At 40.7% G+C, this 16774-nt stretch overlaps 1 protein-coding gene across 2 annotated transcripts in view; it reads right to left on the reverse strand.

The window, feature by feature from the left end:
• Positions 1-5812: 5812 nt before the first annotated feature.
• TRIM24 (tripartite motif containing 24) overlaps positions 5813-16774 on the reverse strand; it is a 125361-nt gene continuing 114399 nt past the window's right edge. The window contains exons 17-19 of one of the 2 annotated variants that reach the window (XM_004382393.2): positions 11249-11323; positions 9317-9466; positions 5813-8470 (exon numbers count right to left, since the gene is read on the reverse strand). In XM_004382393.2, the coding sequence (XP_004382450.1) occupies positions 8264-8470; positions 9317-9466; positions 11249-11323 (432 nt within the window). In that variant the 3' untranslated portion in view covers positions 5813-8263. The remainder of the gene's footprint in view (positions 8471-9316; positions 9467-11248; positions 11324-16774) is intronic. The other variant, XM_004382394.2, reaches the window with a different exon arrangement.

A 16774-nucleotide genomic window follows, 5' to 3' on the forward strand; every position in this document is an offset into this window, starting at 1 on the left:
ACCTATAAAACAGGCCTGGCTCTCCATCCAGTGTGCCCTACGGACTTCCCGTTCAAGTCATGTGCCCTTACTAAGGACTAGCCCCTCTTCTGTTGACTGGACCGTGGTTTTAGAACCGTGGCAAAATAATTTTGTCTGCTTAAAACCTTTTAAGGGCCGTTGTCTTACAACTTGCACACGTAGATTCAGTAAACACAAGTGCACTGGCTCTGCCACTCAATAGCTACCTGTCTTTGGACACATCTAAAAATTTATTTTGGCCACAGTTTTTGAAAGAAGTTTGACCAGATTATTCCTAAAAATGTTTTGTTCTCACTCTAAAATACTGTGAGCCTAAAGATTCACGGGGTCGCAGTAACGTGGTGGAAGTATAAACATAGGATTCTTGGGTTGGAACTGAATCTCAGTATGTTATTTCTCTTTTGCAAAAAAGGTCCAACGAGTACCTTGCAGTGTGGTGAGCACTTAACTTATGAAACCCCCTGGCTAAAGGAGTGTGCCAAAAACTTAACCCCTTCCAACAACATGCATTGGCGTCCTGATAATTGGACTGGGTGAATCAACCTGGCCAGTAGTTTAAAGGCGGTATTGATTCCATTTTACAGCCGCTCTATGAAATTCCTTTTCAGCCAAAAATCCAACCACTGTCGCGAGAGGATGTTGAAACTTGAGTTTTTCTAAACGATGTCTGTACTGCACTAGACTAAGTGAACTACAAAGCTAGCACTGCTTTTTCACGTCCACACGGCAAATGCTAGGATCTTAATTCCTTGCAAGTTTATTAAATGACCAATCTTTTATTGCTAGTTTCTAGTTCATAGTGTCAGACAGCTGAGTATCAATGGACTTTTTTAATTAAACACATTAACTTATTAAATCACTTTTTTCCCCTTAGCAAATTAAATGAAGACCTGCAGACTATGTCTACCAGAGAACAAAAGCATTTTAGTCTTCACAAAGAGCTGTGGTACTTTTTTTTAAAAAAAAAAAACAACTTTATTTTCTGTATGCTACTATGTAATCAAGAAACTGATTCTGTATTTTTTAAACATGAAACTAATATGGGGATGGGATAGGAAACTGTATATTGATCTCTTCCCTGGAAGACAATAGAAAGAACTTTTATAAAATAGAGTTTAAGATTGGAAAAGTATGTGGGCGATGGAAGGGAAGAGGGTGGCTTCTCTCCTTTGATAAACTGTTAACTTTCATACAAATAAACAGTGAATCTCCGACAAAATGCATACATATACATTTGTGCTGAAATTCCGTGGCTGAGGCAAGAACTTGAGCTGACACCATCGAGCCCTTCAAGCCAGCTAGAACAGGCATGACGTTTGCAATTAAAATGAAAATATTCATTACCACCGTGGCTCCACTGTTTATTAACCACAATTTCTTATCGATAAAGTAACACGCTTAAATTAGCAGGAGCTTTGTATATACCAGGAAGCTGGAAAGAAACATTTTTTCCAGATATTCTCTATTTCTACTCTAATTTCATTACTTTAAGGGGTAATCTTTGATTCTCATGATGCTAGGAAGATGAAAGAACACAGGGTTTCCTATGTCATGGAATTACACGGATTGCTCGAGACACCACACCGGTGCACGTGGCCCTCCTAGGATAGGTGGCTGTCGACAGAAAACATCTAAGGCTTTTACGTTTATATGTCATTTCTTTTATTGTTGTTCAGGCTTCTTGTTGAGGCCACTGAAGTCGGGGACCCCAAGACGGTGCACCTGCTCCTGCCACCAGGAAAAGGACTCTGCCAACCCCTATGATGTGGCCATGTACCCCATTTCACTAAGGGTACGGGTAACGATCCCATTTGAACCACAGGGCATACGTGTCTTAAAGTCATTTAACTTTTTCTGTGAAGGGCCAGGAGTAAGTATTTTAGGCTTTGTGAGCTACATATGGTCTCTGACACCCACACACGCACACACACACACACACACACACACACACACACACACACAGTTAAATCCTTTAAAAGTTTAAAAACCGTTTTCAGCCCTCAGACTGCACAAAAGCAGGCCACAGCTGAACTTGGCCCATGAGCCACGGTGTACAGGCCCATCTTAAAAGTCCAGTTATGAGAAGCTTTTAGGCCACAATATTCTTGATGCAAAGATATTCTGGCTACACATGGGGGGTTAGTCAAACAACCCACCACAAATCTTAATTGAAAATCCAAACTGAGGTAAACATCAATTTATAATTAAAACCAACAGGTAGAAGCGGTTGAAAATCACAGCCCACTGACAACCATAGGCATGTCCGAGCATCTGTGGGACATCAGGCTCGGGGAGCTTGATGTCTACGCTGCCTCACGCCCAGGCTTTCTCAGATACTAAACAAGTCTACAGCAAATGCTACTATATAATTTACTCAGCACTGATTTGAGATATCTTTAGTAACTCATATGCTGCTTATGCTACTTACTAATATTAGTCATTAGTCAAAAAAGAAAGTCAACAACTGTCAAGCCACTCATCTGTGAGGACTTGCCCTTTTTGGGATTGGTTTCACAGCCCACCAAAAGACCAAGAGACAACCCTGGTTGGGGTATTAGAACAGTTACAAAACTGTAACCTCTGTATAGGCACATTTTGCTGTAATAGGGTTCAGAAGGGTTGAATTTGATTCCCTTAAGTCTCTTTAAAGCACAGTAATGGCAAAAAAACCCTTCTGTAGTATGAATGCCAAAACTTCTATTTGGGGCTTTTTGTATGCTGGGCTTTCTTAAGACACACTCTTAGTAAACCTCTGAGAGGATGAGCTTAGATGACCAGCATCATCGTCAAAGTCTCGTACCTGCCTTGTCTCTGTTCTTCCCTGCTCGCCTCACGAACACCCCAACCTTCTCTGGGAAATGCCACTCCTCAGGTCAGTGTGTTCCCACTGCAGGGGAGAAGGCTCAACCCTGGGGTACCAGTATACTCCTTCTACCCACCAACCCTGGGGAAGCAGTATATTCCATCTACCACCCTCTCCCGAACCCTGGGGGACCAGTATACTCCATCCACCCCCTAACCCTGGGGGACCATATACTTCAGCCACCCCCTAACCCTGGGGGACCAGTATATGCCATCTACCCCGCCCCCCCAAAAACAACAACTGAGCTTCAGTCCCTTGCAGTGGAAAGATTTCTGATGGAATTTTCTGGGTCATCTGTCTTAGGGTTAAAGGCAATAATAGCTACAATTTTAGAACATGAGCAAAGAATTGACATTCCTGAGCATCCTGATACATGTTAGAGGATGTTAAAGTAGGCTTTCTTCCACACCACAGCTGAAAATGTGGGAAAGATGGGATTCTGTTAAATGTTTTACTTGTAACTTCCAAGGAAGGCTTGTTGGAGGACTCAAAATAGGACTTAATTATGCTATTTACAAACTAATTTAAGAATCAAATAGAAGGCTGTCCCTACTCCACCAAAGGAAAGGCTATTAGATATCTAACAGTAATTTTAAAAAATAGTAGTTACAATTTCTGAGAATTAAAACTTTCCAAGCTTTACAGGTGAAATTAACATAGGCAGGCTTCCAGAGTGACCTGCACAAGTCCCCACGTTGGGTGTTCCCCTCCTGCCTGCCCCACTCCCGCGGGTCACAGACAAGTGGAGCCTTCCCTGGTATCTCCGGTTCTCCCACTCTCGGGGGCTGGTTTTTCTCAGGGGAGAAAATCAGCAATGGGGGCTATCACCCACTTTCCTTCCTGCTTGTCAAGTTCTTTCTTTCTTTGTTTATCCTTCGAGGCTGGTAAGAAAACTGAGATACAAGTCACAATAATAAGAGAATGTTCTCGCATTATAGTTATTTATGGACTAGTAGCTAGTACCCGGAGCCCTGGTGGCGCAGTGGTTAAGACTTGGTTGCTAACCAAAAGGTTGGCAGTTTGAATCCACCAGCCACTCCTTGGAAACCCTATTGGGCAGTTCCACTCTGTACTACAGGGTTGCTACAAGGCGGAATAAACTTGACGGCAATGGATTTGGTTTGGTTTAGCTAGTCCCCACGTGTGTCAATATTATGGCTAGAGGAACACAAAAAAGCAGCAATGGAGACCCTTAAACTAGTTAGGATCCTACTGAGTGACATACAATAATTTTTCCAGTTAAGAATCCTTACTGGTAAAATATTTATGGTAAAAATCCATCAAAGTTAATTTTTATTAACATCAAAACACCAGTCTGTCCCAAATAATTAAAAAGAAAAAAGAAAAAGAAAGGTAACAAAGACTCCTGCCTCCAATGTCCTTCACAACAAGCAGAATCTTTGTGGAAAGAAATCTATGATCTGATTGGCTAGCGTTCTTCTCACTCAGGAACCCGGGTCACCAGCATGTGCTGACACCCCAGATAAAGGTGTATAAACATTTGTAAAGACGGCAAGTATTAATTTACATGAGGTTATAAAATACTTCAAAAATACATACATGGCTGTTTAAAAGGAAAGGCTCAATTTCACTAAGAAATTAAATGGTTGAACTCATGGTCATCTCTGTAATTTTAATGGCCAATCAGACCACTCTATTTCTCTCATTCATAACAAACACAGATAAAGAGAAAACGAGTACATCTTCAAGTTAAATCTAAACACCTTTTCTTCACATGCAGCAACTGACTTTTGGGATTCACACTGAGTTGTGGATCAGGCCTCAGCAAAAGGAAGAGTTTCTCCTTTAGGTGACTGACTAGTCTCTCCAGGGAACCCAAATTTAAAGTTTAAGCACTCTAACAGCACAGAACTTTGAAATGCAAATTCATAAACCGAGCAGTTGTGTACATAATCACGCTTTTGACTGCAGAGTTAACCTTTTCAAAAGCATTCCCGGGTTACATTCCACCTGTATTACTGTGTGCTAGTATAATACAGTCCATTCTTTAGCTTGGAAGGGAGTAAAACTACCCCAGGAAGGGGACATTTTCCTTTTCTTTTCGCAGTTTCCACTTTCTTGCCCTCCATTCAGAAAAGATAAGCAGAGCCTGTTAATTCAAAGGGCAAAATAACTGCACTGCTGAATGATGATGTAAATATTCTTTACCTTTAAAACAGTGTATCTCAGACCATCCCTACAATGGCGTGCACTTGGGTTTTCTTATTGGTACATCTCATCTCAATCCATTCCTACAATGGTGTCTGTCATGGATTGAACTGTGTTCCCCAAAAATATGTGTTAACTTGGTTAGGCTATGATTCCCAGTATTGTGTGGTGATCCTCCATTTTGTGGTCATTGTAACTTTCCTGTTATAAATCCTAATCTCTGCCTGTAGATACTGAGACAAGATTAGATTATGTTAAGGAGAATTAGGGTGGGCTGTAACACCCTTACCCTGGTCACATCTCTGATCCAATGTAAAGGGAGTTTGCCTGGGGTGTGGCCTGTACCAGCTTTTATCTTACAAGAGATAAAAGGGAAGCAAGCAGAAAAGGGCGGGGGGGGGGGGTACCTCATATCACCAAGAAGGAGTGCCGGGAGCAGAGTGTGTCCTTTGGAACTGGGGTTCCTGCACGGAGAAGCTCCTAGACGAGGGGAAGATTGATGACAAGGACCTTCCTTCCTCCAGAGTTGACAGAGAAAGCCTTCCCCTGGAGCTGATGCCTCCTAGACTGTGAGAGAATAACTTGTTTGTTGAAGCCATTCCCTTGTGGTACTTCTATTACAGCAGCACAAGACGCGTAAGACAGCATCCATTCCTACAATGGTGTCTACTTGGGTTTCCTTATTGCCAGCACCCGGAAAGCTGCTCAGGCGTGGGAACTAAGCAAGTCCCGGTGCCCACACATCTGCTCATTCACAGCCCTGGCCAAGGTGTGGTCATATTCAGCAATGGGGGGCCTGCAGCTATGACACGGTAACAGGGGCTCTTAGTCCAAAATCTATGGGGCGGTCAAGTTTAGGTCAGGATTGCTTAATGGCCCTGAACTTTCTGGGAAATGTGCTCTAGATCTAGATTCTATCAGAATTGAAGGACTACTTTGCTGGGGTTCACCCAGGCATGGGTACTTGTTAATAAAGTCACAGGACTTTAATCTTAAAGACCATTACAAAAAGGCTATTTGGAGAGAGAAACCCAAGACACTTACTTTCACCATGGTAATTTATATCACACACGACTGCAGGAAGGATGGTTCTCAACTGCCTTTCAGTCAGCAAAAGTGGTGAAGGTGAAACGGGTATACTGTTTAAAAAATGTCATACGGCACTGAATATAGTAGTGACAGTTTTGGGTACTGGCAGAAATTCTGGCTCAGTCCCATTTAGGAAATTGCATTTTTTCCTCTCTTAACTTCTACCTCCTTTAGTGATGGTCCTCAAAATAATTTATTTGCGTTGCTCTGTTTTAACTCAGAGACAAGTCTGAAAGAACAAATTGTCAGAAAAACAGTATTCTAAGATACCAACAATAAAGTTATTAGCAAAAGGTCTACAGCTGCCGTGCTAAAAATGTTTGAGCAAAAAAAGACAATTTAAAGGTATATATAAGTGATATGCATTGTTACCAAAATTTGTTCAAACAGTCTTTGGAGAACAGATGTCAAACGCATATTCAAAACAGCATAACGAGAAACAACACATATTTGGAAAAGTGACTGAGACTTTAAGAGTTAATACTTAGTTGACCTACTGGGCAAGCCTTAAGACTAAATAGAAAGTGGGAAACAATTGCTAATAAGTTATCTTCTCCTTATACCTGATCTTCAGCAATACCTGAAAACCCAGTGAATCAGTCACAGAATATTATCAAGTTGTCCATTTTAAGAAGTAATGCCACACGGGTAAGAGCAACTCCTCTGCAACGAATTCACGGGAGATGAGACGATCCAAAGGCTAACAGTCTTTCATGTCAGCTCTATTCTATCAGCCGGAAGAGAGAAATTTCCTTCAGTCATTAATGTTTTATAAAGGTTTCCTTTGGCAAACTAAAAATATCCATGTGTAAATATTTGGTCACATGTTTGATTAGCAAATGGCACCGCAATTGTCTTCTCCTCTCCTAATCTAGTTCCCTTCCTTGACAGTTCATGATCCTGGAAAGCACTAAGTGACAAGGGACACGTGTCAGTCAGTTACACTTGCTGGGCCGGGCCCCTGAAGCACGGGCCTGCCCTCAGAAGATGAGCCTTTTGTGTCTGTATCGGGAAGAATGAAACTCAGAATCAAGTCAGACTAAAGGTTCAATTTGAAATTCCGACTCTTAAAACAGGAAATAGATGCTTCAGACAAAGCATAATTTTCACTGTAATTCCCCCCAAATGCCTGCTCCCAAATCCCACAACACATTTTCATTTCAAATTATAAAGGCAGATGAAAGTCACAGAAACTAGCTCCTTTCAGGGGAACTGACATTTAATGTCCAAAGGGAATCTGATGAAGAACCCTCACAGCAAGTACGGCGCCCACGGCTGCATCTGGAATTTAGGGTGGCTCCACCAAAAGTCATGCTGCAAACAGGGATGCTTATGGTGAAAGGACCACCTACACAGCTAAAGCCCAACCAATCAACCAACCACACAGAAACACAGCAACACCAAATGTGTGGACACTGACTTCCTCCAGGGAAGAAGCTGAAGAAAGTCTAGCTTTAGAAATGTACAAAAAACAGCCTCGAAAACCTACTCTACGAAACACCTCATAGACAAGATAGAAACAAAAACAAAAATCAAACGTTTGTTTTCCTGATTTTTCTTTAATACAGTTGCCATCTTACATGATATACTATTAGGTGCCTTCTTGGTAGCATCTAATCTAGCCTTTCATGGCGCCCATTGGCATCCCGGGATAAAACTCTCACACCACTCACGTCCATGGAGTACCGCTCCTCAGTCCCACACACCTAACTCAGAGTCGGGCCATCATTAACGGGTAGTGGTATTAACTTTCTAAAAAATGGATTAACGTACACATTCAAACCACAGTAAGATTTCAACTTAGAGTTTATACAAAGTCTACTTTCTTTCTTTAGTAGCTATTGCCCCAGATGGCCATTCCGAAATCCAAGAAGTGGGAACAATGTCTTTTTATCTCGCTGTTGATGCTTCTCTCTCTCACCCTTCCTTTCTTTGTTCCTTCTTTCATAAGAGGTTAGAAGAAATGGGTTATTCAGCAAATCAAAGTCTGGTAAACATCAAAAACTTAGAGATCAGAGTGGTCACAAATTCTTCTTTGTAATGTCGTAATTATTGACAAAATGTTTCTTGAAACTGCAAACAGAAAACACCCTAAAACGCAGCACGTGCCCGCGGTGCTGCTCATCTCAGCAACTGGCGCTCCTCGATGCTTTTGAGGCGTTTCTTCCGCGGCTGCACGAAGTCATCATCTGAGTCGTCACTGAGATTGTCTTCTGGCTCGTCCCCGAATTCTGCCGTAGGGAACCTTCTCTCTGGGTAGAGGCTCTTCAGGAGTTCTTCGAAATAGCTGTCGAGTTTTATACCGGCATTGGCTACTTCCGAATCAGGCTGTTGGATGAAAAGCGAAACATGAGTTGAAAACAAACCAACCATGAATTTAAAAACAAACAAAAAAACTGACAGTCAGCACAAGGAATCAATCTCTCACACTCCTGTTCCCTCAGCATGCTTCTGACTCTTGAGATTCGAATGTGAGTGGATTGTTTTGGAAACATGTTTATGCATTTTTCTAGTAATTGATAGAAAAGAAATCAATAATCTAGAGCTGGAAAAAGTCTACAGAAAGTCAGCTAACGATGACCAACAAGCTTTGACCTCTCAGGATTAGTATGAAAAGGAATAGCAGTGGCTAAGTCTGGATTGCCAAAGAGAGATCAAAGACATGCCACAGTCCAGAACCATGAAACAGGTATTTCTAGAACAAATGAAATGAAATGTGGTCCTCGGGATGAGTAACCAACACACAGAACAAACCATCAAAAAAAAGGCTGTAAATTTGATAGATGGTTAGATAAATGGACAGATAATAGATTTTTAAATTACAGCCACATGGATCACGTCTTTAATAGTTCAAGATCAACATGAGGAAGACTAAAGTCTGGAAGGGCCACATTTAAATAAGGGTAGAATGACAATACGTCTAGGTTAGATGAAAGTACTTTCTACACTGCCTGCAAGCCATCAGCCATAGTTTGCATTTCCACTCACCGTACAATACACCACCTTTGAAATTAAATGTGGATAAAATCTTCCTAACTCCCTGACAGATGCGAGCTTTTGGACCTTTATGCTAGCATAGGTTATCTTGGTCTCCTCATTTGCTGACAAGGTGTTTGGTTGAAGATTACTTTCACATTGCTATTGCATTTTTGTTTTTTTCCTCTCTTCTCTCACCTCATTGAATTCAGCACAGTTTTGAAAGATCAATCTAAAGTCAGCTACAAAATCTTCAGGCTTCGTGTACATGGAATAATCCTCTTGTAGTCTTTTCTTGATAGTTGACAAGTCCATTGGATTTTTAATTATTTTGTAATAATCAGGCACCTTTCAAAATAAATGAGATGTTATAATACAAATAACTATATTCTGGTCATAAATAAATCTTACTTCTTGTGTATACAAATCAGATTGTTCTCATTGCTTTTCTCTGTATTATTTTGTCCTTGGTAAGAAAACCTATTTGACAACATTTACAAGTGTCCACTGCTTCCCACGTATTAGTAAATATTTTATGTTATTTCTTTTAAAATTTTTTTACTAATTATTTTTAATGAAAGCTTGTCTTCACATTTTCCCTCTTAGGCCTCTATTCTCCCTCTTCATTATGAAGCAAAGGGCAATTACTAGAAAGAGGATTACTTCTAGCAGGACTTGACCTGCTTTTACTGCATGTATTGGAGCACGTGGGGAGAATGAGGACCTGCATTTGGGTGAGGCCCCAGCTCTGCTGCTCAATACGTGGGCGAGTTACTTAACCTCGCTGAACCCTCACCTCCTCATATTCCAAACAGGATAATCCTACAACCTTGCAGGATTTTGTAATGAGATAAAATTAAGCAAAAGGGAGCTATTTTGCTGCCGCTGTTGCTGTTGGTACAGTAAGCCAAGATGATCCAAAGCGCCAGTTCCAGGAAGAGCTCCTAAGCAGACAGAGCTGGTACTGGCGTTACAAGCCTCCTTCGACTTATTTTCTCCTTCCTCTTTTGGGCGTAAAATGCCCTTCATCCTGGAAGTATTGATTTCCTTTCCCTGTCTCAACTTCTCAAAACCTGTTCTCAAGAATGTAGCTGACTGTTATCAGCTGAGCATATTTAATAAGCTAGTTTTCTTTTCTAATCTGGCATTAAGTTTCTAAATTTTTCAAATTGTAGAATAAATTTAGTAATTTCTTCAGGAATTTCAGACATCAGAAAATAACAAGAGAGCATATTTTGGGTAGTAGGCCCTTTCCAGTGCTCTAAAACCAAGCATTAGAGTTCACATCAAACTTTCAATATGGACTTTTTTGAAGTCAGTGTTTACACACTTTCTCTATTGTTAAATTCTTCCTATTTATTGAACTCTGGACCTGTAACGGAGCCCTGGTAGTGCAGCGGTTAAGAGCTTGGCTGCTAACCAAAAGGTTGGCAGTTTGAATCTACCAGCTGCTCCCTTGAAACCCTATAAAGCAGTTCCACTCTGTTCTACAGGGTGACCATGAGTTGGAATCGACTCAGCGGCAACGGGTTTGGACCTATAAATCAAATAAGTACTGCATTTTACCCAAATAACGTGCGCCTTCAACATTTGTTTGCCAACCGTGCCCTTCCTCAACGAGGTATTTTCGTTAAGTGCGCTATGCTAATTTTTTTTACAGCAACATGTAAAAAAGATTGGCATAATGGTGCTTATGAAAATACCTCACAGAGGGGAGGGCACGGTTGGCAAACAAACACAGAAGGTATGCTATTTGAATAAAAATATGGTACAGAGAATTTTGGGCCTTTATCTCAAATGAAAAAGTTTTCCAACAGCTTTGGATATGCCTAAACCTCCTGAGGGGGAAAAAACTGATAGAAATCATCCCAGGGAAGAGCAGGTAAAATAAATAGGATGAGAACTAAAAATTACCTGAGAAATGAATGGAAGTTTTGGGCCAATTTAGTAACATTAAAATGTACCTACTCAGGATCAGAGCATTCACTGTATACTAATAAGCTCTAAGGTTTGCATTAGATATAATTAACCAACAACTGGAAAATGGTGTAGAAACTAGATTCTCATAAATTAAATTTCAGAAATGTCATCGTGATGTGTAAAAAAGGATAAAATATCATTCATACTTACGGTTAGAGGAACTGGGTCTTGAAAAGCCAGGCTCATTTCATGGCAGTAAAGAAATAAAAGTAGCCGTTCACACTTCTAAGCAAAAATAAACAAATAAATAAAAATTAAAACAAAACAAAAAATAAAAACAATGAAGCCACAGCTTATGTTTAATAATAATCTCACAGGTCTCAGAGTACCAGAATAAAAATGAAAATGCGGTGAATAGAAGAAAAATAAGGACACTCGGACTTTTGCTCTCCTGAGCTGTACTGGTGGGCAGTTTGGGGAGTGTGTGATCACTGAGACAGTCCCTGTAATTAAACCAGCAGAAACAGTGTCACTAGAAACCCATCAGAAGTTCAAAAATAAATGTCTACTTCTCACTCCAATCTGTATGCCATGCATTAGTCACAGATGATGAAGGAAGAACCATGTATTGAGAGATTCGGGGGCGGGCCTCCCCACAGAGCATTCGGTCCAGCCGTGCAGGCCGAGGATACACTGTGCAGGCTGTGGAATGGGGGTGAGGCTCTGTGGCTTCTCAGCCTATGACCCAGTGGACCCTGGGCAGGTCTTGCAGTATGTGTTTGGGCCCTCTTCAGCACGACCACTGTTGTTCTGACTGTTCTACTTAATAACTTAGCAAATGAGGTAATTTATTAATAAAGAGGTGTTCGGAGGCGGGGCCAAGATGGTGGAGTAGTCAGATGCTTCCGGTGGACCCTCTTACAACAAAGGCCCGAAAAACAAGTGATTCAATTATATATGGCAATCTGGGAGCCCTGAACATCAAAGGCAGAGTTGAGGAACCGGACTGACTGGCAGGGGGAGGGAGAGATGGTTCAGAGGCAGTGAGCAGTTGCCAGACCTGACCCGGCGAGAGCCTGAGCCCTGCAGGCCCGAGCATCTCCTGGGTGAGCAGTGAGGCAGGCAAGTGGCGGTGCTCGGGAGGTGTGTTTTCCACACGGGGAGAGACCCAGCCCCAGAAAATCTAAATGGCCACCCAGAACCAGTGAGAAGCAGCCTTCATTGGCAAAAGATAAGTACTTGCGTATGGCTTACCACGTGGATCAAAAACAACCCCCTTAGGGAAAAACCTCTCTCCCATTTACCTCCCCACTCCCTGCTCTGCACTGGGTCCCTGACCAGCTTCAGCAATTGCCGAGTCCCCTGCGCCGGAAGTAGGATCCATCACACGCCCGGAGCCATTCTCCCTGCCTTGGAGAGTGAACAAATTAACAAACGGGAAAAAATAAACTGCCAGCTCCCCTAACCCAGGAACCCAGGATAGGCACAGCTCCTTTGCCTAGGCACTGGCATAAGGGATCCATGGACTTTGAGTGCCTTTCCCCTTGCAGAGACTTGTGTGAGCCCATCTCAACAGCGTAGGCCCTCATTACCACAATACAACAGGGTATATACTGGAACTCTAACTTCAACTGTTTCAGCTGTGAAGTGGCAGGTTCTTAACATTTGACACTGCTCTGCCCATTAAGCAGGGTCTTCACCTACCCACATCAGGGGCCTGAGGACTGGTGACTCCACCCATGCCACCTCGCCACCTGCGATAGGGGCCCATGAATAAGAGATGCCTCCTAGTCCTTACAGCCAACAGCATTAGGTGCTCAGAGTCAGGCTGCAAAACCCACGCACCTAGATGCTCTAGGGAACAGGGACATGCCTTCCTCCTGGAGACCTGGGGGCGGCCATCAGCCCACTGCCTTGCTCAGAGGGTGTCACCCTGCTGCAGCCAGATGCCTGTGCCTACACCAATCACCCATGCCTGTCTAGGACTGTAAGTGAGAGCCTACACCACACATTTGGTGGCTATCTACCTGGGCACCTGAGCTGAATCCATACAAGAGGAGCGGGCGGACTCTTGAGCTCACATACCCAGTAACAGACCTAACCACCTGGTGACAGGACACCAGAGCTTCAAAGGTGCCAATAATCAAACTAACTCATATGAGCAGCCTACTTGGGCATATCAAAACAAAACAGGAAGCTAGGACACAGTAAGCAAACATAAAATAAATAAATACAATAACTTATTGATGGCTCAGAGACAACAGTCAATATCAAATCACATAAAGAGGCAATTCATGATGGCTTCAGCAAGCTCCCAAAATAAAGAATCTAGAAATTTTCCAGAGGAGGAAAATTTCTTAGAATTACCAGAGGCAGAATACAAAAGATTAATATACAGAACTCTTCAAGAAATCAGGAAGGAAATTAAGCAAAACACAGAACACGCAATAGAGGAAATTAAAAAGATTAGAGAAAAGCATAATGACAAATTTAACAGGCTGCAAGAATCCATAGACGGACAGCAATCGGAAATCCAGAAGGTTAACAATAAAATTTCAGAATTAGACAACTCAATAGAAAGTTATAGGAGCAGAACTGAGGCAATGGAAGTCAGAATTAGTGAGATTGAAGATAAAGCACTTGACACCAAATTATTTAAGGAAAAATCAAAGAAAAGGATTAAAAAACAAAATGAAGAAACCCTAAGAATTATGTGAGACTGTATCAAGAGAAATAACCTACGAGTGATTGGAGTACCAGAACGGGGGGGATAACAGAAAATAGAGAGAGAATTGTTGAAGATTTGTTAGCAGAAAACTTCCCTGATATCGTGAAAGATGACAAGATATCTATCTAAGATGCTCATCAAACCCCACATAAGGGAGATCCCAAAAGAAAGTCACCAAGACATATTATAATCAAACTTGCCAAAACCAAAGATAAAGAGAGAAATTTAAGAGTGGCTAGGGATAAATGAAAAGTCATCTATGAAGAAGAATCAATAAGAATAAGCTTGGACTACTCAGCAGAAACCAGGCAGGCAAGAAGGCAATGGGATGACACATATAAAGCCTTGAAGGAATAAAACTGCCAGCCAAGAATTACATATCCAGCAAAACTGTCTCTCAAATATGATGGCGAAATTAGGGTATTTAGAGATACACAGAAGTTTAAAGCATTTGCAAAAATCAAGCCAAAATATAAGAAATACTAAAGGGAGTCCTCCGGTTAGAAAATCATTAACATCAGATACAACCCAAGACTAGAACACAGGACAGAGCAACCAGATATCAACCCAGACAGGAAAGTCATAAAAGTAAAACAAAGCTAAAACACTGAAAATAAGGAAACAGATGTCAATATGTAAAAGATGACAACATTAAAAAGAGGGACTTAAAAATGTAGACATAGATTTTTCATATGGAGAGGAAGTCAAGGTGCTATAAAGAAATAAAAGACTGGTATAAACTTAGAAAAACAGGGGTAAATATTAAGGTAACCACAAAGGAAACTAACAATCCTACAAGTCAAAATAAGAAACTAGAAAAATATAAAGACTAAGCAAACACAAAATCAACAACAATGAAAAAGATGAAAATACATAAAGAAAAATGACTCAGCACAGAAAATTAAGTAGAAAAAAGAAACTGTGAACAACACACAAAAAAAGACATCAAAATGACAGCACTAAACTCATAGCTATCAATAATTACGCTGAATGTAAATGGACTAAATGCACCAATAAAGAGATAAAGAGTGGCAGACTGGATTAAAAAAACACGATCCGTCTATATGCTGCCTACAAGAGACACACTTTAGACTTACAGACACAAACAAACTAAAGCGCAAAGGATGGAAAAAACATATATCTAGCAAACCACTTTTTGAAGAGCAGGAGTGGAAATATTAATCTCTGACAAAATAGACTTTAAAGTAAAATCCACCACAAAGCATAAGGAAGGACAAAAGGGTCAATACACCAGGAGGACATAACTATAATAAATATTTATGCACCCAACAAAAGGGCTCCAAAATACATAAAACAAACTCTAACAGAACTGAAAAGAGAGATAGACAGCTCCACAGTAGTAGTAGGAGATTTCAACACACCACTTTCAGCGAAGGACAGAACATCCAGAAAGAAGCTCAACAAAGACACGGAAGAGCTAAATGCTACCATTAACCAACTTGATCTCATCAACATATACCGAACACTACACCCAACAGCAGACAAAGTATACTTTCTTTCCCAACGCACATGGAACATTCTCCAGAATAGACCACATATTAGGTCATAAAGCAAGCCTTAACAAAATGCAAAGCATCGAAATATTACAAAACGTTTTTTCTGACCATAAAGCCATAAAAGTAGAAATCAACAACAGAAAAAGCAAGGAAAAAAAATCAAACACATGGTAACTGAACAACACCTTGCTTAAAAACTACTGGGTTATAGAAGAAATTAAGGATGGAATAAAGAAATTCATAAAATCAAATGCGAATGAAAACACATCCTACCAGAACCTATGGGACACAGTAAAAGCAGTGCTCAGAGATCAGTTTATAGAAGAAAGGGCCATAATCAAAACATTAACACTACAACTGGAACAAGCAGAAAGAGAGCAGCAAAAGAAGTCCTCAGGTGCCAGAAGAAAGGAAATAATAATTAGAGCAGAATTAAATGAAACAGAGAATAGAAAAACAATAGAAAGCGTTAACAAGTCCAAAAGCTGGTTCTTTGAAAAGATCAACAAAATTGATAAACCAATGGCCAAACTGACAAAAGTAAAACAGGAGAGGAAGCAGATAACCTGTGTGAGAAATGAGATGGGTGACATCACAACAGACGCAACTGAAATTCAAAGAATCATAACAGAATACTACGAAAAATTGTACTCTAACAAATTGGAAAACCTAGAGGAAATGGACAAATTTCTGGAAACTCACTACCTACTTAAACTAACACAAACAGAGGTAGAACAACTAAATAAACCTATTAACAAATGAAGAGGTTGAAAAGGTAATTAAAAAAAAAAACTCCCAACCAAAAAAAAAGGCCCTGGATAGCTTCACTGGAGAATTCTACCAAACTTTCAGAGAAGAGTTAACACACTACTACTAAAGGTATTTCAGAGCATAGAAAAGGACAGAATACTCCCAAACTCATTCTATGAAGCCAGCATAGCCCTGATACCAAAACAAGGTAAAGACACCACAGAAAAAGAAAATTGCAGACCAATATCCCTCATGATCATCGACGCAAAAATCCTCAGCAAAATTCTAGCCAATAGAAATCAGCAACATATCAAAAAAAATAATTCACCATGATCAAGTGGGATTTATATCAGGTATGCAGGGATAGTTCAGTATTAGAAAAACAATCAATGTAATCCATCACATAAATAAAACAAAACACAACGGCCACATGATCTTATCAATTGATGCAGAAAAGGCATTTGACAAAGTCCAACACCCATTCATGATAAAAACTCTTGACAAAATAGGAATAGAAGGGAAATTCCTCAATATACTTAAGGGCATTTATATAAAGTCAACAGCCAACATCATCCTAAATGGAGAGACTTTGAAAGCATTTCCCTTGAAAAGGGAAACCAGACAAGGATGCCCTTTATCACTACTCTTATTCAACAATGTGCTGGAAGTCCTAGCAAGAGCAATTAGGTTAGAAAAAGAAATAAAGGCATCCAAATTGGTAGGGAAGAAGTCAAAGTATCT

Source organism: Trichechus manatus, unplaced genomic scaffold (genome assembly GCF_000243295.1).
Source record: "Trichechus manatus latirostris isolate Lorelei unplaced genomic scaffold, TriManLat1.0 scaffold00093, whole genome shotgun sequence".
Classification (NCBI taxonomy): Eukaryota; Metazoa; Chordata; class Mammalia; order Sirenia; family Trichechidae; genus Trichechus; species Trichechus manatus.